General features: G+C 37.4%; 1 protein-coding gene across 3 annotated transcripts in view; it reads left to right on the top strand.

Moving 5' to 3' along the window:
- The first annotated feature begins 784 nt into the window (after positions 1-784).
- Positions 785-24,458, top strand: part of AK5 (adenylate kinase 5) — a 281,830-nt gene continuing 258,156 nt past the window's right edge. Inside the window, exons 1-5 of one of the 3 annotated variants that reach the window (XM_037826883.1) lie at positions 785-1,235; positions 5,455-5,641; positions 12,702-12,797; positions 16,449-16,618; positions 16,728-16,841. In XM_037826883.1, coding sequence (XP_037682811.1) covers positions 1,176-1,235; positions 5,455-5,641; positions 12,702-12,797; positions 16,449-16,618; positions 16,728-16,841 — 627 coding nt within the window. In that variant the 5' untranslated portion in view covers positions 785-1,175. Of the gene's footprint in view, positions 1,236-5,454; positions 5,642-12,629; positions 12,798-16,448; positions 16,619-16,727; positions 16,842-24,458 lie in introns of those variants that run through there. The other 2 variants (XM_037826882.1, XM_037826884.1) reach the window with 2 other exon arrangements.

Below are 24,458 nucleotides of genomic sequence, written 5' to 3'. Positions count from 1 at the left end.
GACCATGGTCTGTAACAGGAAAGAGCTCAATTAAAGCTGCCTTAGGGAATCTGCTCAAACTTACCTTGGATGCTCCCACAGCCCCGGTCCACTGGACAGCACATTCCTCAGATCCAATTAAGGATGCCACTCTACCTACTAAGCAAGGATCCAATTTAAGACCTCTCCAGACATCCATCACCATCTACTTCTCTCTTTCACATTTCCCATTCCTCTCTGGGGAGATAATGAACTAGTTGACCACTTACTAATCCTTCAGTTAATGTAGATTCCAGGCTCACTCTAAGGCCTTATACTGAAATCTGCAAGTGTTTGTAACGGGGAAAAAAAAAATCGAAACCAACTTGCAAAACTTTCCTGAAGGATAGAGATAACCAAGATCTAGAAATTAACTTGGAGGGAATGGATTCCACATCACGAATCCCATTTTCTTCCTACCCCCAGCTCACTATCATAAAAGGATCCTTAACCTTGGGAATAAATGAAGTCTGTGCCTGTTACGTTTCTTCCTAGAAGCTCCTTGGGGACGCCGGGGTAACGGGCGGGGGGTGGGGGTGGGGGAGTAGGTTCACAAGTCCGGAGAAGCGAAAGGGTCGCAGGTTCCCAGAGACCCTGACCCTGTTCCCTTGGTCACCTGGCCCAGGTCGCTGCGTCCCCGGGACCGCGTCCAGGGAGGCGCCGCGCTCCGGCGGCGGTGCGGCACGGATGGGTGTGACTGTGAGCCCCCCGCGCGCTCCCGTTCCCACCCCCGCACCCCGCGCCCGCCAGCAGAGCGTGACTGGTCGCCGCCGCAGACCCGGCACCGGGAGGCGCCGAGCACGCCGGCCTGAGCGGGAGACGCGGGTGAACTGCTGCTCCTGTCGGCCGCGCTATCCTCCCTTCTTTCCCTCCGCCCCTCCCCTGGCGGCCGAGCTGCCTGGGAGCCCGCGAAGCAGTGGCGCCGCTGTTCCGAGACACCAGCTCGGACCCCCGGACCTGCACCGACGGGGGGGCAGCGGGAGCGCGGAAACCACAGGCGAAGCGGGCCCTGGCCACGGCGGAGAGGACTGAGCGTGTGAGTGTTTGCGCACGAGAGTGAGAGCTGCAACCTGTACTCTGCGCACGCCAGCCCCAGCCTAGGTCCCGCAACCCCGGACCTTCCCCCACCTTTGCCTCAAGGCACGCGCGGCACAGCCATGAATACCAACGACGCCAAGGAGTATTTGGCCCGGAGGGAAATCCCTCAGCTTTTCGAGGTACGGGGCTAAGGGAGAGACAGGGTTGGAGGGTCGAGGGAAGGCATCTCCAGGGTCCGGGGTGAGCAAGCCGAGCCCCGTCCCACTTTCTCCACGCGGGGCATAGACGCTCCCTAGCTCGCTAGCTCAGAGGTGGCCGTTTTTCTGTTGCTGGGTCCTTGTCCGGTAGCTGGGCTCAGAAGCCCGCATCCCGCAGATCAAGTTTCATTCTTCTAGCTGGGTTTTGGAAGGAGACTTCACCCAGCGACCTGAACCCCTCGGTTGAGGGCGTACATGATGGGCTGCAAGCAGCGGCCCGGCCGCGGTCTCTGGAGACGAGACACAGGCAAGGTGGGTCAGTTGGCACCCACCAGCGAGAAAGGACGCAAAACCCAGGGGTCGAGAGCCGGGGTCCCTCCTCGCGCCGAGGCTCAGGACCCCCGCGGCGAAGGGGAGGTGTGGACCAGAGCAGCGTTCCCCGGGGATAGTTGGGAGAAGGAGGATGGAGATGCAAAAACAAATCCCAACCCATCAAGTGCAGCGCTACCTCCCTAGTGACAAGCACCCAGCGCTGCTTTGCACTTTCAGTGAATGAATTCCTGAGCACGTTTTCCTGTCGGCTTGGAAGGGACTGTTCTCCCTCCTTGCCTCCCTGGCCCCAGCTTTTGCCTACCCTCTCCAGCCCACCTAGAGATAAGGCATGACTCCTGTTGCTCTGTCTTCACAGCACCGCCGGCATAGGAGTCCCAGAGATGGGGGGACACTGAGAATGTTAAACGAGGCTTGCTAAGGGAACCTTGGTTAGTTCTAAGCCACACTCTCCATTAGGGGGTCGTTTTGCTGCCTTTTTTTCTCTACATGTTTGAATTTAAAAACATCCCAGAATCCTATGTGCTTTTGCTTAGGTTAAAAAAATAAAGAAAGAAGAAAAAAGAAAAGAAAAGGAGGGAGCCAAACTTCATAGGGAAAATCCATTCACTGCAAACCTGGCCCCATATTTCTGAAGGATGATTGACTGATATATGAAACTAATGGCCATGGGTTATTCTTTTTCCTGTTTGTGGGTGTGGGGGTCGTAGTAAAAAGGAATTTAAAACACCACTTGAGAAAATAATTTTCCCAAACTATCTTTAAAATGGGCTACTATAATTGAAGCCCTTCATTCTCTTACCTCTGTAAGTCACCCTTTCAGGTTCATCTGAAGACAATTTCCAAGTAAACTACCCACTGAGCTCACGACTGGTATGTGAAGCCCAAATCTAGCAAGTATTTTACTCCTATATGAAAAGAATCAGTATTGATGTCTAAGGACAAATCTTGAGATTGGGCAGAATTCTTAAGAGTTGCTCTTTCTTTAAAAAAAAAAAAATTCATGAAGTAAAAATGGAGATGAGCTGAAGGTTTTTGTCACAAACATTACTACTGAGATCAATTTCTTTCCTACACTTCTAAAAGAATAATTAGAAACATTTGCAGGAGAATCACCTGATTGCACAGTGCTGCTAAATAGTACATCTTTTTTCTTCATAAATGTAGGTACTGTTTTTCCTCCCTGGTGGAAGGTAACCACAGAGAATGTTTGATAGTTCGTTCATGAAAATATATTCTGTGTATGCAAATAAGTGATAGCAAGCATTTTTGTTCTGTTTTTCTGCTTTTCTGCATATGAATGAGGTGTTTTAAAATAGTACACACCCAGAAAAGGAAGCAAACTTAGGTACATGAAATGCAGTAACACAATGTACTTAGAGCAATCCTGAATAATGGGAAGCTAGAAGGAGACTGCTGGTGACTTCTGAAGGCTCCATCCTTCCAGAAAGATGGATCTCTGCTGTGCACAGCACAAGAGGGAAGCAAAACCTGGCAGCTCTCCATGCAATGGATGTAAACCATAAAACCAAATGCTTTAGGTTTCCAAAGTCAATTTTCTCCCTCAAACCCACAATATTCTTAGTATAGAAAGTTTAACAATCAGATAACTATCAAACCCAAAATATTGACCCCTCAGCTGTGGATATTAGACAACATTATAGACCAAGTGGCTGATTATTAAATTTATATATTGTCAAGCAACTAGATATATCTAACTGACTTTTTCAGATTCCTTCCTGATTTGAGACAAAACATAGGCTAAATGAGATATCTCCAGTAGGTTCAAGTTTGAAATGTGTTTCTGTTTTTAGATTAAATGTTTAACAAAAAACTTTACCCTGATTTTGTGGGGAGTTCTTAATTATAGCTATCTTATGCTGTATAATGTTGATCTTGTGCTACTGTACCTTATGGCAGAGATTTGCCAATTAATTTGAATACTGTGGAAAGTCAGATTTTTCAAGGCCTCAAAGGGTTAACTCAAAGAAAATGAGTGCAGTAGTAATGCCTGTTGGTTATCTTCAATCTTTGATAGTGGCTGACTGCTAGAAGAAAATCTTTAAATTATTCATGAAGGAGTGGAATTTATTCCCCCTGTTAAGAATCAATGCCCTTTAGGGAAACAGTTTTGTTTAGAGAGGCTGGAAATATGTATTTTCCAGTTAAAAAAAATCTTCATTGAGTATGTTCATCTGTTTTAGACAATAGTAAGGGTAAAAAGATGTAAAATGCCTGATCTTGGTTCTTGAGTGATTTATATTATAGGTGGGTTATTATGGGGCACAAAAATCTGGTGTTTTCTTTTATCCTATATCATATTCTGAGAAGATGTAAAGAGAGGAATATATGGGTTTTGGAATCAGAACCATCTGAGTTGGAACCCTGGACCTACCACTTTTTAGCTGAGTAATCTTGAGCAAATCCCTAACAACTCTGAGCCATGATTTCCATATCTATAAAATGGAGATAATAATTCTATATATGGCTGAGAGTGGATTAGATAAAATGGCGCATATAAAAACACAGAGTAAGCTCTGACTTAATATTAGCTATATCAGTAGAGAGGAATGTCAGGATTGAAACTGTAAGGTGTGTGTGTATATAGCACAGATTTGACACACAAACTGAATGCCAATGTTCAGGTTAGTTTTTCCTATCCCCTCCACAATTGATCAGCTGTGACTGAATTGAGCACTCTATCCCACACTATTTAGGATTTCCAAAAACAAATGCATCTATTAAGAATTGCCTACCATGTCTGGTCCAATTGCTCAAGAAAAATTTGAAAATAGAATACCATATTTAGGAAAAGGTGTGTTTTGTGGGCTAATAATATATATTGGTGATTATAATCCCATACTTTTTCCATGAAATACACTAAAGGGAAATACCTTGTACATCAGTCCAGTTTCCAAGAGTCAATGTTTCCAAACTGGTGTCATTTTTAGAAACCAGTACATGTGATGTGATGAATACTAGGAACAGAAAAAGGAATAGCAAGATGATGCTTTTCTTTTTTCTTTCTGTAATCTCAATGGATATCAGAGTGACTTAGTACGTTTCAAATAGCAATTTTTTTGAGTCTCAGACTTCTTATTTTGAGTGATTTTTTTTTTTCCAAATCAGAAAACAGTTCAATATGCACTTACCATGTGACAGGGAAAGTGTCAGGTGCGGGGGATTGCAAGATAAATAAGAGCCTCTCTGTGCTGTTGAAGAATTATAGTTCCAGAGAGGAGACTGACACGTAAGCAGATGATTTCAGTATAAATGATAAATGTGATAGTTTATCCTGGGTGCCATGGGAACACAGAAGAGAGGGTCCGCAGGCCAACCTGAGGGTTCAGAGGAGACTTCCTGGTGATAATAATAATAATAATGATAGTAGTAATAATAACTGTAACCACCGACAGCATTTATTTGGTACTTCTATGTGCCAGGTATTGTTATAGGCACTGTACAGACACTAACTTCTTTAATTCTCAAGAAGCCCTTTGAGGTAGATAATATTATCCCCATTTTATAGATGAAGAAACTGAGGCTTGGAGACTTTAAGGATGAGTATTTGTGAAATAAATAATGATTAAGGGCATTTTCACATGATGAACTTTATCTTTGATGGGGTCTTCCATTTATAACTATATGATTGTCTGAATTGGTTAAAGACTGAGAAATCTGAGCTGAAAATTGATTGATCAAGAATTTGAGATGTTATCTTAGATCATAATTTGAACTCTGATTGTTTTATTAAAAGACACATGAAAGGAACCAAAACAACCCAGAATGTGAAGATGGAACATAACACTATTTTAACAAAGGTGGCTTAAAAACTTATTTTACTTGGACATATTTCATTGTTGTATTTCAGAGCCTTTTGAATGGACTGATGTGTTCTAAGCCTGAAGACCCAGTGGAGTACTTGGAAAGTTGTTTACAGAAAGTAAAGGAACTGGGCGGCTGTGACAAGGTAAAATGGGATACATTTGTTAGCCAGGAAAAGAAGAACTTACCCCCGCTCAATGGAGGACAGTCACGGAGATCCTTTCTAAGAAATGGTAATGTATATGTAGAATAACAGACAGTTTTATGTTTATATAATTTCTCTTTAAAACATACCATGCAGACTATATGCAGGGATTTAATTTATTGGGTTTCCAAATACCTAGATGATTATATAGCCCCAGAGTCTGATTCATCTCTTTTTTGAGGTTGATTCTAATAACCTCCACAGTAAGACAAACAAAATTACATACCATTGACCCACAATTCACCAAAGACTGAATGAAATTGTATTACTGACTTTATTTTGCAAATGAATTGCATTAGCAAACAATGAATTTTTCTTAAAATTGCAAATAAGACCTTGCCAAATAAATGAGTAGAAGATACTTAAAACTGGTAGTTATTATTTAATGATACAAAATTTTCCTTTAGTTGGAAAGAGATTTGGATTATTAGTATATTTCCAAATTCAGAGTTCATATTAATGCATCTGTGTAAATGCATATAACGTTTATACTAGTTAATTCAGCAACATTTATTAAGTGGCTACTAAATGCAATATGTTAGATTGGGCATTTAGGTGCTAACGAAAAACTGGAAGACATGAACTTGTTTAACTTTTAGGGGTAGTTTGTAACTGAGAACTGGCCATCACTGGAGGAGATTTGTGGTTTTCTGATCTCTTTCTGAAATATGTGCTTATCAATATTAGTGGTTCAATATGAGCCACTAAGTACAAATATGTGCAAAATGGAATCAAATCCAACCAGGAGTTACTTAGTTAATTCTTTCGTAATTGCCAAGATCATTATATTATGAAATTTTCAATCATTCTCAAAAATTGTATCACAAAAAGTTTCTGCAATACTGACAGAATTTGAAGTGGAGACAATTCTACTTGCAATAAATATGAGGGAACGAATCTTAGTTTAAGTTTTATCTTATTTAGTCATGACCCACTTAGATTTGATTTGAATGCAGTGTGGGAAAAAATAGGTGTGTATTAAGAAATGCAAGCAGAAGAGGGAAAGCAGAAAATTGTTGCCCTAGAAACATCTTCAAAGAGAATAGTCCTTCCCTGTCCATGCAGGAGTGAATACTAGGTGATTTGGGTTTTGGCACTCCAGTGTTTTGCTGGAAGATGATGTGACTCTCCACCAAATTCCCAAATGCTGCTGAGAGGCATCCCAAATATCAGAAATTGGTATTTACAACCTATTCTAGAAACTTTCAAATGTTATAACAGACCAACACTACAGTAGAATAATTAGAAAATATAAGTCCTCATTACTGTCCAGGGTCTCTCACTCCAATTCATCCTACTTAGATAGATGGTGAAATTCACTTGGCATGGGATAAGCCAAGTCATACTTTCTGTGGTAAGTTGTAAAGTTAAGGTCATGTCCTCAGATGCTTACTAAATTGAATTTGTAGCAAATGTTTTGATTCGTCCCTGAGAACCATTCCACTGCTAAAGAGATTTTTGCTGTGCCCACATAGTCCACTAATAGACCCAGTTTCGGGTTGATATCAGAACAGAGTCCCAAGTTGAAATTCTCAGTTTCTGGAAATCAGTGAGCTTTCTGGTTCATTGGGAAAAGCCCAGAGTAAACAGAGCAGCGAGTGACCAGACTTAGAGTTTGGGGCTAAAATCCGGCATCTTTGTGGGTTGTAGGTACTCTTTCAAGTCACCAGAGAATCACTGCAGCATGACACTTAGTAAATTACTGCTTTGGTGAACAAAGTGATACTCTGGTGGGCTTGAAGAATTCATACACCTTCCCAAAATGGCTAACTTATTTCCCAGAGTGTCACACTGTTAGAATCTGGCTCAGTATTACATACATGCCTTCTTAGATCAAGTGAAATAAATATGGGGAGCTGCTTTTTAAACCATAAAGCACTAACAAACCTCAGGTAGTACTGTATTTATTCTAAGATATTTTTAAATTCAATTTTATTGAGATTGTTCACATACCATACAATCATCCAAAGTGAACAGTTGCCCATAGTACCATCACACAGCTGTGCATCCATCAGCACAATTAATTTTTTTTTAATTTTTAAAACATTCTCATTACTCCAGAAAAGAAATAAAAACAAAAAAGAACACTCAAATCCTCCCATACTCCTAATGACCTCCCTCCATATTGACTCAAAGTATTGGTATATACATTTGTTACTAATATGAAAGAATGTTAAAATACGACTAACTGTAGTACATAATTTGCAATAGGTATATTTTTCCCCATATACCCCTCTATTATTAACTTCTAGCTATAGTGTCATACATTTGTTCTAGTTCATGGAAGAGATTTCTGATATTTGCACAGTTAATCATGGACATTGTCCATCACAAGATTCACTGTTTTATACATTCCCATATTTTTATACACTCCAACTTTCCTTCTGGTGATATATGTGACTCTGAGCTTCCCCTTCCCACCACATTCACACACCATTCAGCACTGTTAGTTATTCTCATAATAACGTGCTACTGTCACCTCTGTCCATTTCCAAACACTTAAGTTCAACTTGGTTAAACATTCTGCTAATAATAAGCAACCATTCCCCATTCTTTAGCTTCATTCTATATCCTGGTACCCTATATTTCATGTCTATGAGTTTACATATTATAATTAGTTCATATCAGTGAGACCATACAATATTTGTCCTTTTGTGTCTGACTTATTTCACTCAATATAGTGCCCTCAAGGTTTCTTCATCAACACGTTGTCTTTTTTTTTTTTTAAGATAGTTTTGTTCACACACCATACATTCCGTCCTAAGTAAACAATTGATGGTTCCGTGTATAATCACGTATTTATGCATTCACCACCATCACCACTATCTATATAAGGATGTCTCCATTTCTTCCACAAAGAAGGAGGAAGAGTCAAAGAAGGTAAAGAGACAAAAGAAAAAGAAAAAGAAAGAAAAAATGACAGCTAAAAAGCAACAAAAGGAAAGATAGAATTAAATTGAAGTACAATAAAAGAGTCAGACAACATCGCCAATGCCAAAAGTCCCATACCCTTTAAGATACTTTTACATTATTGAAATTAAGCATAAGAGTTTATGACATTTAATTAGTTGAAAAGCTGCTCTCAGACTGGTTATCAGAGTGACTGTTCAGCAACAAAACAGAAACTTGATGCTTCTATTTTATACTGTTACTTGGCATGATTATAGTAGAAGCCAGACAGGCCAAGTGTAATAGAGAATGGTGGGGACTGTGGTCAAATCAGAGAGCAGAACTAGACAGCACATTCATTGTCTAAAGGCAGCCAAGTAGAAATTTTTGAAAAATGCCAAGCCAGGCAAAACACAACTATGGACCATATTGGACCCACAGATGACCAGCTTAGAATTCCTGGTCTAGCAGGATAATCTAAAAATAAGAATGTAAAAATATAGGTTTAATTTTTATTAGAATTAAAATTGCTTGCTAATTTTAGGGTCTCCATACCTATTAATACTTTACTAAAGTTTCTACTCAGAGAGCTTTCAATTAAACATCAAATAGAACCTTGCCATGTTGAATGTTGTATCACACGGTCTTATACCTAAAACAAATGCTGAAAGATAGAAAATGGCTTATAAATGGATTTGTCCTGAAAAAAATTATTTTTTGAAATTCTTCACATGCTTGTGCTTTATAGGTTTTAGCTTAATTTGTGGAGTAGGTAATTGAATTCAACAAAATTGCTAACTTTAAAGTATTGTCATTATTTCTAGAGATAGAGTGGTTTGTGCAATTTTTTGCCAAAATATTGACATAGCTATGCTAATACATGATTACCATGACAAGTTATTCTATGAAATAAAATATTTTCCTCATCTAGACTAGACAAATTACTCTCTTAAGTAAAAATATGATAAAGGCAAGGCTAAATTACTGGCTGACATCTTTGAAGTATTTTACTATAAGTGTGAGATGAGTATCCATTTTTTTTCTGCCATACACATACAGTTTGAACAGATAATTACCTCTGAATAAGAGTTCTAGTTCAATAGTTCTGAATGTCCATAGAGCTTCTCCTCTTAAATGTCTCATTGTCATCTTATACTCGACATGTCCAAAACCAAACATATTCTATTTGCTTCAAAACCAGCACTCTCTTCTACTTTCCCTATTTCCATGAAGTCAGTCAATAAGTGAGTCAGGCAATTAAACAACCATTTATTGAATACTATTATATGCCAGACACTCTTTTAGAACTGAGGATGCAACCATCATAAGGAACAGACATGTGTGGAACCTACCCTCATGGAGTTTACAGTCCATCAGTGAAGTCAGATATTAAATATAAAATTATAAGCACAATGGGTGCTATAGGAAACGTGTATTAATGGAACTAACCATGTTAATGGGAGGATTTCTGAAAACAGAAAGCTGAGTAGGTTTTATCCAGAGAAGGATGGAGGAAATTGAGACTATTCCAGGGAACAGGAAACAGAATTCCTGAGGCCATCATGTCAGGAATGAGAGAACCCCATTATTTCTGGAGCAGAAAAGAGAGGACAGAGAGATATTGTATTAAATACAATGTATCCCTTATTCTTTTAGACTTGAAACCTGGAAATTGTTTTTAATTTTCTCCTCCCTTCAAGTCTCATAACCCAACTCATACCATATCTTTCGCATCCAACCATTCATTTCCATTTTGCTTACCACCACTGTAACCTTAGCCCTCCGTTTCTCACCTGTGGATTATTTTAGCAGCCTCCAGCTACTTTTTCTGTTTCCAGTCTCTCTCTGTTAAATTCATTCTGTCATTGTATTAATTTTCTTAAAATATATAGTTCATCATATCCCTTTCTCTACCCAAAAAATCCTCCTGTGACTTTCCACCACATAAAAGCTAAACCCCCTACCCTGGCATTCAAGGCTCTCCATATTGTGGCCACACTCTACCTACCCATTTATCTTCTGGCTCTTCTCTGTGGGGAACCATCTATTTTAGCAAAGTTGTTCTTATCATTATTAATTCAACAAATACTTATTGAACACTGACCGTGCATCAAGATCAGTTCTAGATCCTGTGGCTAGGTAAAGCCTCTGCTCGCATGGAGCTTATATTCTAATGGTAGAAGACATAATAAATGAATGGACAATGAGTGAATGAATGAAAAAAACTATCAGATGGGAAGTGGTAAGTGCTGTGCAGAGCATTAGAGTTAAGTCCTTGAGATTAATTAGGGGATACACTAGATTAGAAAGTCAGGGAAGTCCTCTTTTAGGTGGTACATTTAAGCAGAGGTGTGAATGATGAGAAGTGGCTAGCCATGGGACCCTCAGGGTAAGAGCATTTCAGCAATGTGTTGTAGGTCAAGTGTGGAAGCAGGCAGACCAGTAAAGGGTCTATTACAGTGTTCAGGTAAAAGGTGATGGTGTCTTGGGAAGAGTTGTGGTAGTAAAAATGGAGAAAAGCATGGGCATTTGGGATATATTTTGGAGATAGAGTCTATAGGGACAGATGTGAAGGGTGAGAGGAGAAGATAATCAAGGAAAATACCTAGAGTTTGCCTTGAGTTGAGTGGAGTGATTAAATTTCGAGGCAAAACAGGATGCAGTTATCAGTGCCTTTCCTGAAGTTGCTCTTCCCAGCATTTTCTGAAGAATATCCACTGTCATCTATACACTACACCAGTCCTTTCATGGAGCTGAAGTGAGGCCAGTGGGTCAGTAGTCAATGACCTCATTTCTTGTACCAAGAGAGAATGGGAAGTCCCAGTTGTTCAACACCCAGGGGAGGAGATGCCAGCATTATGCCAATCTAAGATCCCGTAGCCCCTCAGTCAAACCCTTTAGACCAGGTGGCCTCCTGTCTCCCTTGGGCTGGTGCCTTTTGGGCAGTAGGGTTTCTCTGTGCTTCCAGGGATAGGGAGGAGGGAGCCAAGAACCACATACTCCACAACTGGTTTAGACCGGTTGCTTGATTTGGGATTGTCAACGCTGTCCTCTGGTTCTTTTAAACATATCATTTGTACTTCGGACAGATTTTGTGTTGTTTCCACCAATTGGGATATGTTTTCATATTTCATCACCTGTATTTGTCTTTCAAAGTTCAGATACTGCCTCTTCTGCAAGTCCTTTCCTACTACTCAACCCAAAGGGATCTACCCATTCATTGAACTTCTTTGGTGTTTACCATGAGAGGTATCTATTTTTGCAGTTAGAAATATAGAGTCATGCCTGGTATGCATGCAGCTGTCAGATACAAGCATGTAAGCTCCATGTTGTAAGCTCTCAGAGGAAAGAACTACATCTCATTCTTCCATCAAATCACCCTTAACACACTAACACATCTGGCAATAAATGTGGATAAAATATAAACTTAAATATTCATATTTATATTTTGAAGTCAAGGAGGTTAAAGATAATGAACATTAGGAAAGTAAAATTAAATGATATGGAAAGATATTCCAAATGTTGAAATTCTTTGCTACTCTTCTACCTAGCTTGTAAGAGTATTCTAGTTTTTTGTACATTTTTTCACTGGGATCTGATAGTGAGTATACATCTGTATTTGTTGAGTGAATGAAATACATGATGCATAAGCATTGGCTTCAGTTGCAGCTATGTATGTTGTGAAAGTTGTGCACTGCACAAGTCCAAGGAGCACCATTGGCAGAGACCAGGGTGTAAACAACCTGTCCAAGCAAGTCCAGGCAGTAACTGAGAATGTTACTCAAGTGCAGGAGTCAGCAAACTATGGCCCATAGGCCAAGTGTGACCCATTGCCTGTTTTAAAATAAAGTGTTATTGGAACACAGGCATACTCATCTTATTTGTATATTGTCTGTGACTACTTTCATGCTACCATGGCCAAGTTGAGCAGCTGCAACAAAGCCTAAAATATCTATTCATTGTACCTTTAAGAAAAAGTTTGCTGACCGCTACAGAGTTTTCTTCCAGTGGAAACTATCAAACTTATTTAGTTTTTAAATTTCTTCTATGAATTTGTTAGGTGTAAGAGATGTTTTATTATGCTTTTTTTTTTTTTCCCGTTTCAAAGTTATCTTACTCTTTTGCAGTGATGCCTGAAAATTTGAACTTTCCGTATCGGCGGTATGATCGGCTCCCTCCAATCCATCAATTCTCCATAGAAAGTGATACAGATCTCTCTGAAACTGCAGAGTTAATTGAGGAATATGAGGTTTTCGATCCTACTAGACCTCGACCAAAAATCATTCTTGTCATAGGTATGAGGACAGAGAACAAATTTTCATACAATTGCTAACTTTGTTTATATATTTACATTTCAAAAAATTACATTAATTATATATCTTACTTGCAAATATTTAGTTGAATAATGATAAGCAATAGAAATGAAAGCTCAAGAGACAGTGGACGAAAATATTTTTAGCACAATTTTCAATAAAACAGAAGTTAATTAAATAATCTAACACCTGTTGCATTTTTATATTTCTGTGCTGTTACAATGTCACAGAAATTATCTCTAATGAATTGAAAGTAAGAACTCTCCTCAAGATTTACTGGCTTGTGGTTTTATTTACTTAATCTTTAACATAGATAACTGAGTCCATTAGTAGTTTCCTAGACATGATGTGTTTTTTTTCCTTTAACTCAACAAATTGAATTGTTATTCACAATTGACTTTAGAGGAAAAAATATATAATAATGTATAGGTAAAGACTCATATAAATTAATCTTCTTTATGGCAAACTGGCATATAATAAAATCTAAGTTTCAATGTTATTAGATAAGCAAATAGAATAGTGTTTTACACAGCACATAATATCTGAGTAGTAATCAAAATAATTATGATAATAATTTCAAAAATTGCTACTCTGAATCTTACATTGAATGTGAAAATACCAGTCCTATGCCATTTCATAAGGAAGATATTGAAATGTTTTAAGTATTTTTGTAAAATGCATTTTTGACCACTCCTGTACATTCTAACTTTCTCAAAAGCTATGAAAGTCATGAAGAGACCTGTGAAAATGCAAATATGTAGACACTGTGCCACTGTCCAGTCTGACTCAGCTTTCACAGAGGTGACCAAAAGCAAAAGTCTGGTGCAAAATGTTCAGAACTGTTCTAGGTAGTAACTGTTCACAGAGGGCAAAATGTATATATCCCCCATGCAGAGCAATTCTGCTCCCGAGGGCACAATGATGATGGCAACTAGACACCAAGCATGCACATGAATGCACCAAGCTATCATAAGAATTTAGATTCACTAGACTAGGAGGGGTGACATTTCAAAGTGTGATGAAATATGAAACTGCAAATATATTTAGTTCTGAATTGTTAAAAACAATATTGTAGGAAGAGAGTATAGAAATAAGGTTTCTAAAAATCAGAATATTCTTATGGCTTATGGTAGCCACTATTAGGCCACGTATCTTTGCTTTTGACAATGGAATTATTTTTCATATTTAAAACTTTGGTAGCCTCATCTATAAGACAAAGAATTCCTCTATTACAAAATAGAAGGACAGGTTAGTATAATTGTAAATTATTTCACCATTTTATAATTTATATGTAGACAGAGCACATGCATTCAATTTTGGTTTTTGTTGCTGTGAGTAAACTATCAGTGATTATTAGACTGATGAACAAATGAAAGCTTGATGGTCCATGAAAATGGTGCAATATTAAATTGTTCCTGAGAAAAAAAGTGCAGTGCATTTTATGTGAAAATGATTAAAATAGTTCAATAAATAAAAATCTTCGGAGAAATTCTAAATGTTCAACTCTTCCCCATTTCACGGGTATTTTTAACTCACATGGTACTTCTAAATAAACAAATATTCCCTTCTGGCACTATAGCAGTTTTTTAAAAGCTGGCCTTCTGGGCATAGATATGAGTCTCTCTTGTGTTAATGTAATCATAGAATCTAAGACTTAGATGGAGCCTAATGTTCATAAGTATTAGAGATAAATAAATAAAACAAAATTAAGCCTACTCTGGCTTCAGAGAGAAGAAAGCAAAATTAATTTATTAGGAAGCTTCAGTAACCAAGCTCTTCCAATAAATTAATGCTATTCTCTGAAAATTGTACTAATGATATGTTTCTGTTGTTGTTGTTGGGTGTTGTCTCCCTTAGTTGACACAAATTACAATTTTCCTTAAAGGTGCCATAACTTTTTCACTGTGTTTGACCTTTTTTTAATTTGGTGGAATTTATAATCCCTGAGTTTGATGGTTACTGAGATCAAGTTTGGAAATGTAGTTTCTGAAAGATAATTTCAATTCTTCAGGAATGTAATCAATCTGAATTTATTGATAGGAGTCAGTCACATAATTTTTTTCCTCATGCTAAACCCATAATTCATCCATATATTTATAGGCCAAAAGCAAATATTTAGAACCAAAACTTACTTTGGTTTGCAAAGAAAAGAATTTAAGCTAGTGTAGGTAGCTCATAATGTTAAGTCTAATAGGATAAGATATAGAATCTCATAGAAAAAGAATGATCAAAAATGTAAACAAATTTCTATCTTAAATTTAATAAAGTAATGAAGAGGTGAAAGCTAGATACTGTTGAGTATGTTATTTGGGAATGGGGGTAAAGAATGGTTCTCATTGTATCTGTTGATATTTTAATACTCCACATTAAGATTCTTAAGGAGGAAATAAACCCTAGTTAACCAAGTCTATTCACTCAGAACTCTTTCACGAGGAGGAGAAGGAGGAATAAAAAGGAGGAGGAGAGGCAGGCGAAGAACTTTGGTTACTATCTGAGCAATAACCTTTCTTTCTTTTTGACTTATATTTGCAACAAGAAGAGAAAATATTTGCTAAATAATTATATACAAAATTACTTCAACACAAAAGAAAGTTGATATATTCAATTAGTAGTGAGAACATCAACTTATTTTTTCTATTGAATTTTTATTTTCAATATTGCTTAATGTATTATAGTTATATGTCAATGAATATTACCAAAACAGGGTATTAATTATTAGACCCTGACTTTTTAAAACCTACATTCCATAATTTATGTTTAAGTACTTTAAAATATTTCATTTCATTAATTGCCAACACCTAACTAGACCTGGCTGAATACTATTTGCTTTATTGTGAAATTTATTCTGACTGAATTTCAATTACTCTAGGTTGTTTACAAATATAAATTTAACTAGAAATTAATCTAACATGATTTGGAAATTAAATCTGAGTCATAGGTATTAATATTTTATTATTATTTTATTATTTATATTTTTAAAAAATAAACGGCAATTACTAGTAATGAGTTAAGTTGCAAAATGTTGATTATTTCATACAAATGAATCAAAAAGTCAAAATTACTGTGAGTTCTATGAAATTGTTCTACTTTAAGGACCTATTCCATTTACTCTGAATGTTCATCATATAAACTTTCTTCTGAATTTGAAGGAGATAAGGCAAAGACATGCACAAGCAGAGCTGAAAAGAGAATGAAATATGTCTATGTTGGTGTGTGTTTGGATTAAAAATGATTCTTTTGTTAACTCGTTGTTAGCATGGAACACCACCTTCTTGTTATTTCGGTCATTTTCTTTTGTATCCCATAGATTTTTCTTTGATTAGAGAGGATATTAGACTTTACATAGAAAAATAGTAAAGGTTTCTTTAAATTGTATTGATCAAAATTAAAAAAAAAATATTTACTAAAACAGGTAGAGGGGAAAATGTCTCTTTGATCTAACAGAGTTGGTTAAGACAGTCTTACCCTGTCTGTGGCTGAGTCCACGCTCGTTCAGCCTTCAGAGGTAGCAGTGGAATGGAAGTTACCGGCCCTGGTACTGGTAGCTGGAAATCAAGATGAAGGGAGTAGTTCTATAGAAGGAAGTTTCTTAATGTATCAGAAGGTCACAATTTTGCCTGTTTTGAATATTAGGAGGTCCAGGAAGTGGAAAGGGTACTCAGAGTTTGAAGATTGCAGAACGTTATGGATTCCAGTATATTTCGGTGGGAGAATTATTAAGAAAGAAGATCCACAACACCAGCAGCAACAGGAAATGGAGTCTCATTGCCAAAATAATTACAACCGGAGAATTGGCCCCACAGGTACTGTTGTATAATTTGCTTCTATTCTGCAAAGATTTGTATTTCAGTTGTGAATGAACCAGGCTTAACTGTTTTGTTTTGTTTTTTTTATCTTTTCTCTCTGTAAAAGGAAACCACAATTACAGAGATAAAACAGAAATTGATGCAAATACCTGATGAAGAGGGCATTGTTATTGATGGCTTTCCAAGAGATGTTGCCCAGGCTCTGTCTTTTGAGGACCAAGTAAGACTGTCTCTTTATATTTTAAGTGACCTACTTTTCACTTAATACTTTGAAATTAAAAAAAAAAAAAGATTTCTTGGAAGAGTTACTATTTTTGATGAATGCTGGTCTGAAAACATTACCAAGTACACCAGCATGGGTTGGCAGAGGTCATTTCCTTGGCACAAATGTTTAAAATTTGAAGACAGTCTCTGCCAAAAAGAAAAGATAGAAACTAACAATAGAATTCATTATTTTTTATTAAAAATGCAAATCTCTCTTTACCCTATTTCAAAATACTTCTCCTAAGATTGTGTTTCATCTTTAATTTCTAAAAACAAGCCTTTATCAGTACTGTCCAGGGATGTAAAACTTCACCCAATATATATATTTGTTATATATTCTTCCAAACGTTTTTCTATATATTACACACATACACACACATGCACACACACATGCTTATATGCAAATGCATTTTGAATTTTTATAGCTATTTACAAACTGCCCTCCAAAAGCCTTTTCTAAGTTATACTCCTATCAGTGTTGAACAAAAGTATCTTTTTCTCCAGATCCTTTACAACCAGATATAATTCATATTTAAGGTTTTTGCCAACCTAAGTAGAAAATGCTGCTTCACTTTTTAAATGTACATTTCTTGGATTATCACCTAGGTTTAGTATATTTTCATATGTTTATTGACCCTTTGTATTTTTTTCTTTTATGAATTGCCTGCTTTCCTTTCTACAGACTTATCTTTCTCTATAGACTTTTTCTATTTTTTGTTGATCTTTTTCTTATTTATTTGAAGGAGATTTTAACATATTATAGATATTGTATCAGATAGGATTAGGCCAAGTAAGATGTGAATTTATGTCTCATACAAAAGAAGCCTGAAGTTAGGCACTTTAGGGTTGGAAGATAGCTTCATAAAGCATCTTTATTTACATTAACTGTTTGGAACACCTGTTGTTCTGGAATGTCTCTCTCCGGTCCTCAGAGTTCCCCTTCCCATGGTAAGTCCATAACCTCTGGTGTTTACTCGATTTAAGGGGTGGTTCTAAATGCATTGAAGAGAGATCAACTGGGAAAATCTGATCAATTTGTTGCTTTTGCTGCCACCTGATATTGCTGTTGAAAGTGGTTGCTGTGGCAGTTCCATGTTACTCTTGGCTGTGGATGGAAGCATGATAGCCAGGTAGGCAGGCATTGCCACCCACTTATTTGATGAGCTGCACCTGGTGGATACAAGCAACTCAAGTAACTTGATTCTTTCTCTATATGGCCTTTCAAACATGCTATGTTGACTCTCTTCCTTCTCTTCTGGATAGTAACTCAGGCAAATCCCGTGACTTTTCTGGTCACTTTAAGAACATACTCACAGGTCCAGGGTGTAAGGAGGTGTGGATTGCTGACATCAGCTTACATACTAGTGATGCTAAGACCATTGTAAGAAAAGGACCTAACACTTAAGAGGCTTAAAGGACAAAGAAGTATATTTTTTCCTTAGGGAATTGCCCCAATGTGAACAGTCCAGATAGGCTGGGCAGCTTTTCTCCTTGAGGCCATTTAGGGACCATGGTTTCTTCCGTTGTTTTTTGCCATCTCCAAGGACACTGCATCTGTATAGTTGCAGCAGAGTTGCCATCACATCTGAGTCCCAGCTGGCAGGCAAGAAGAGACCATTAGGGTCTGAAGTCTCAGATCTGAAAGTGCCGTACATCACTTTTGCTCACATAGCATCTTTGAGAACTTGCTCATGTTCTAATCTCAAGGAAGGCTGTGATATCTAGTCCAGCTGGGCAGCCAGTGCCTGGCTACAATTCTATTACTATGGAAGGATGGGAGAACTAACTTGCCACCCTGTCAAATTTGCCACCCTGGCCATCCAAGTATCTGCATGCTCCCTTCTTCCCATACCTAGAATGTACTCACTCATTCCCCAAGCAAACAACCCAGAGTCTCATTATCTAGTTCAAAACTTGAGAACCTCTAACTAATGCACATCCTTACTATTAGTTCTGGATTTGGTTCTTCATACTCAACTATGTATAAATGAAAAGTCAAGTTATGTGCTTTCCCTGCCATCAATAAACTGCAGAGAAGCAAGACCAGAATAAGCGAAACAAAAGCTTCTGCTCAGAAAAGAGGAATTTGGGAATATACAGTAGCCACTGAGCCATAGCAAATAACAATTCCTGTTTGGCAGGGATTTCAAAAGTTCCCTGACCTGGCAATGGAGTGGTTTCCTTGGTTGGTTTGTTTGGAAACTCCTGGTTCTGCTATCTTGGAGTAACTCGGTCTATTCTCTTCTGAGGCTTCTGGCCCTCTGAGAACTTTTTTCTTGTCCATTATACTGTATGGCCACACTGAAGTGATATGTTGGAGAGTATATCCTTCTTGGGCGCCGTATTAAGTTGGAAAAATCACAAGCGTTTGACAGCTAAGCTTATGGTTACTTTGGCAAAACCATTTCCTCAACAACTTGGAAGGCGTCTGCTCTTTTTGCTTCCAGTCAGTTCCACCTGCCTGTAATTGCAACCAAGGTTCTTTTCAGGATGTAGTTATCAAGCCTGATTTATCTCTTAGTTTTCTCATTTTTATGGCAGTGACGCTGAGAACACCTAAAACAACAGGCCTGGGTAGGAAGGCAACATCCTTAGTCTGGGTTTCACCTCAGGGCTGGGTCCCTTCTTTTTGGGTTGGGAGAAAAAGGGAGAAGTTTATGAGAAGCCTTTGAAGAAGGCTTTAAGCATTAACAATCTTGTCTCTTGCTGTTTGGAGGTATAGAAGCTGTTGGCTTTTTCAACTTTGTGAGGTCATAAATTACAGTGTATTTTCTTTTCTGTAGTATATAGTTTGCTTGCAAACCAGTTAATTCTTTCTTGGGTTCCTCTATTTCTTGTAATATGTTGCTAAAACCAGCAAGGAGCAGTCAACAACTATGGACATTCTGGCTCTTTCTAGCCATTTCTTCTCTAGCTACCTTCTCCATTAGAATGTAGTTTCCCTTCTAAGTTATCATTTGGCCTCATTGTTGAAAAGAGATGAGATTAGTGAGAGGAAAGGATTCAAGATAGGCAAGAGTGGGAATCCAAGCTCTCTCCACCCCCTACCCGACCATCAAACCAAAGTTGCTACATAGCCCAGATTTCACTAGATGTCTGAGATTCCACAATGAAAACCTAAACCTAAAGGTTGCAGAATTTCCTATTCCATGGATTGGGAGTGGAGAGAAAAACTAGATTTCTGTCATGAGGGTTTATAACCAAACCAACAACGGAGCTGAAACCAATAAAAATAACTTCTGTGCTATTATTGGAAACAGAGGAGGAAAACCTACACCAAATCTATAAGAAAACTTGACACTAATGTATTCAACTATCTGGACCAGCTAATTTTCCAATTTTACCTCTCTACAGACACATCCTATATACTGGACTACTTCCTATTTCTCACAGTGACCTGCTTCTGCAGTTTCCTCACTATAGATTGTCCTTTCCCACTTTCTCCATCCATGAAAACCTTTATCAAGCTTCCAGATTCAGATCATGTGCCATCCAACCCATTAGACCTTTGCAGAGTATCTCAGGTCTGAATAAATTGCTTCTTCCTCTGAACTAACACAGTGCTAATTAGTGCCTGTTCAATTCAGTCTTTCATTAGAATTGCTGTATCTTCTTATAAAAAAATATGGAAATAATCTAACCACAGATATGTTCTCCCTTAAAAATTACAGCATTGCAGATAAAGCAAAAGTCCCCGTAGGTCATACACCTATCCAAATCCCTTTCCAATGCCTGAGTAATAACCACTGCTATTCTTCAGGGAGCTTTTTTTATATTTTTTATGTGATATTCTATGAAAATTATTATTTTTTTTTGCTTGAATGGTATCATACTAATCATACTACCTATATCATTCTATAACTTTTCACTGTGCTTTCGGGGTTTTTGTTTTGTTTTTTCTTTTTTTGTGTATGTGTAGTAACATATATATAGCTCAGAATTTCCCATTTTAACCACTTTCAGGTGTACAATTCAGTGATAGCAATTACATTCACAATATTGTGCTACCATCACCAGTATCTTTACCCAAACTTTTTCACCACAGAAACTCTGCACCCATTAAGCAATAAGTCCCCATTCCCCTTATCTCCTGACTCCTGGTAACCTGTAATCTGCTTCCATCTCTATGACTTTACTTATTTTATGTATTTCATATATGTGAGATCAGACAATATTTGTCTTTTTTCTGTCTTATTTCATTCAACATGATGTCTTCAAGGTTTATCCGTGTAGTAACATGTATCAGAACGTCATTCTTTTTATGCCTGAATAATATTCCATTGTATGTATATACCTCATTTTGTTCATTCATTAATCTGTTGATGGACACTTGGGTTGCTTCCACCTGTTGGCTATTGTGAATGATGCTGTTATGAACTTGGTGTACAAATATCTGATTCTCTCCTTTCAGTTCTTTCACGTATATCCCAAGAAGTGGGATTGTTAAATCATATGATAATTTCACTTTCTGAAGAAACCACCAAACTGATTTCCACCATGGAACTCAATCTGTGCTGATGCATATTGGCCTAGCTTATTATTATAACTATTACATAGTATTTTATAAATATATCGTAATTTTACTAGTGGATATTCAGGTTACTTGCAAATTTTTGCCGTTACCAACAATACTGTAACAAACATCCTTGTCCACATCTCCCTTTACGTATGTGGAAGAGTTCTTTCAGGAATATTCCTGGAAATGGGTTTTCTATATTAGAGGGTATATATATTTCTAATTGATTCCACCTAATTTGTCTCCTGCTATCTCCCTCTCAGGGGACGGTCCTGGCAGTGCTGCCAACTTCCCTGTCCAAATTAGGCTTGTACATCCACTTCCATGTGATATTAATTTGGGGAGAGGTTTGGCATCCCTGACTACCTTTTTGGAGGACTATGGAATTTTCTTGGTAATAATGCTGGTTGGTTTTCTTCCAAGTGTATACAAAAATATATTTTATATTTTTGTGATCCAAATGTGGCAAAGATCCAGACTTTCATTTCAATTGTACTTATAGATACCAACTGGTATTAAACTGACCTAATTTTTCCACTATCCCTATAATTTTGATTCTATTTTTGTGCAAAAAATATTGTTTCTAGAATGGTATTCATATTTGAATATACATAGCTCAAATTGATTTTTATCATGTTATGCTTTACTCCCTAATATTAGCCGTTGTTATTCCACTTTCCAGCTGAAGTAATTGAGGCTCAGAAAAGTTAAGTAACTTGCCTAAAACCAGCAGCAAGGTTTAGAGCTAGGATTCCAGTCCTGGAGGGGCCACATATTCTAGACCATTAGCTTTTTTGTTATCCTTATGGTAACAGACTGGCAGCCCTTAGGCTAAATGTGGGCTGCAGACAATTTTTTAAAAATGTAAACCAAGTTCTAAAATTGGGAGATTTCAAGTTAAAAAGCAGACGTCTGGCTTTTCTTGAAAATCTGGAGGTTCTGAGTCTGAGTTCTTACATCTAAGTAGTAGCTGCTGTCGTTAGGACAGAAGCTCTCCAGTTAACTGTCATCCCTCCCCTGCCCCAAGCCGGCATCACTCCTGTGGTCACCAGCCTGGTCCTTATAAGGCATCCGAGTTCATGTCCCACAGCATGGCTTGTCCTCCCCGTGTTTCAGCTACGGCCTTCAGTTGGCAAAGCTGAGGTCCGAGTCCGCTCACCGTTCCCCCTCATATCATTTCTGCTGCTGCTAGGCAGCAAACTCTGTGGAAGAGGTTACTCCCTCTGTTAGGATTCTGTTTACTTCTTTCCAGTACAGCCTATGCCCTCACAGGAGATGACAGTGTGGTCGGCTCCTCTCCCAGAGGCTGTTCCCGGCAGTGAGTCAGTCTAGGTTCTCGTAAACACTCAGCCCACTGAAGGGCAGAAACCTCTGCTTTCTGCCTGCCACCCACATCTTCTCTGAGGCCATGAAGTGCGGGGTTAGCTATTTGCATGATTAAACGCAGGGGAAAGGAAGGGAGAAATAATAAATTAATGATAGTTGTAATAATAATAGTGACCATATATTGAGAATTTGCTATGTGCCAGACACTGTTCTGAGTGCATTATAAATGTTATTCTTCAAAACAGTCCTATACTGTAAATAAAACCATTATCCCATTTTACATATGAGGAAATGGAGGCTAATTCTAAGAAGAGATTGGGTAAATCAAAATTACAGCTAGCAACAGATAGAGGTGCGATTTGAACCCAGGTAGGTTCTGAGCCTGCATTCTTAACTACCACCTATTTTTTTAAAGATACAGATTAATATTTCAGAATATTCTCTAGCTATAATTGTTGCAATATTACTTTTGCAACCTAAAATCTACTAATACTAAATGAAACAGACAAAGAAAAGATTTGGGGATGGAACAAGGAGTACGGAGGATGCAAATAAAGTAAATTGGATAGTTTTAATTCCAAATTAAAGATATTATTTAATTCTAGCAGGGAGATAAAGTGAATGGGGGAGAAGAGAACAACTGGTAAATTCTAAACACTCCAGATTATGAAAAGACAGCTATCTCAGGAGATGAAATTGCCTTCAGATGAGAGCTTTTTATGACATTATGACTTGGTGTAACACTTTATGAGATAGAGTTCAAAGATTTGATTCAAAACTAACCTAACTTTATAGTGATAATTGATTTTAATTGCTGTTTGCCACAAAAGATAGCTGATGAAGAAATATTTAAATTAAAGAAATTTCATTTAACAACAGATATTTATTGAGCTACCACCATGTTCCAGGCTATTGTATTTAGTGCTGGAAACACAAAGCCAAATGAATTCATGTGCTCTCATGAAGAAAATACAATGTATAAAAGAGATATAGACAATGTTTAGTGTGTGGACTCACTGTTTTTAAATTTTTAAACTTTAATTTTGAATAGAGAATGTCTTTACCTAATTGTATAAATCTAAAATGACAGACAGTGGAAACTCTCTTTCCTAATCTCTCCCAGTTTCTGTCCCAGTTCTGAAGGCAAACGATATTACCATTTTCTATTAATCCTTTCAGAGATATTTTATACAAGGAAAAATATGTATAAAGATTTTTTTCTCCCATCCTTTTGCTTTTTTCACTTAATACATTTTGGTTCTCTTCTATACTTTTTTGACCATGTTATCATTAGTAAAAATTATTTGAGCATGAACCATTACAATATATTATAATGTAAATTATAATACACATACACACAAAGAAATGCTAAGAGTGAGATGAAGGTGAAATAATGATTATTTTTAACAATTTATATTTTATTTTAGTACAAAAACCTTTTTTATTCTCTAGCATATTTTAAGCACATTGTGATTTAAAATGCAGCTCTATTTTAGAGAAACTTGATTTAACACTTTATGAGATGAGGTTCAAAGATTTGATTCAAAACTAAACTAACTTTATAGCAATAATTGATTTTAATTGCTGCTTTGCCATATAAAAGACTTCAGAAAGAAATATAGACACTACAGAGGTACTTGACTAGTATATATATTAAGTATTTTTTAGTTTAATTTCTCTTGTTAAATTAAAAAAACACAACAGATTTAAATAGAAGTTCTATTATTTCTT

The sequence above is a fragment of the Choloepus didactylus genome, chromosome 2 (assembly GCF_015220235.1).
Source record: "Choloepus didactylus isolate mChoDid1 chromosome 2, mChoDid1.pri, whole genome shotgun sequence".
Lineage (NCBI taxonomy): Eukaryota > Metazoa > Chordata > Mammalia > Pilosa > Megalonychidae > Choloepus > Choloepus didactylus.
This window is presented reverse-complemented; position numbering and strand designations above follow the sequence as displayed.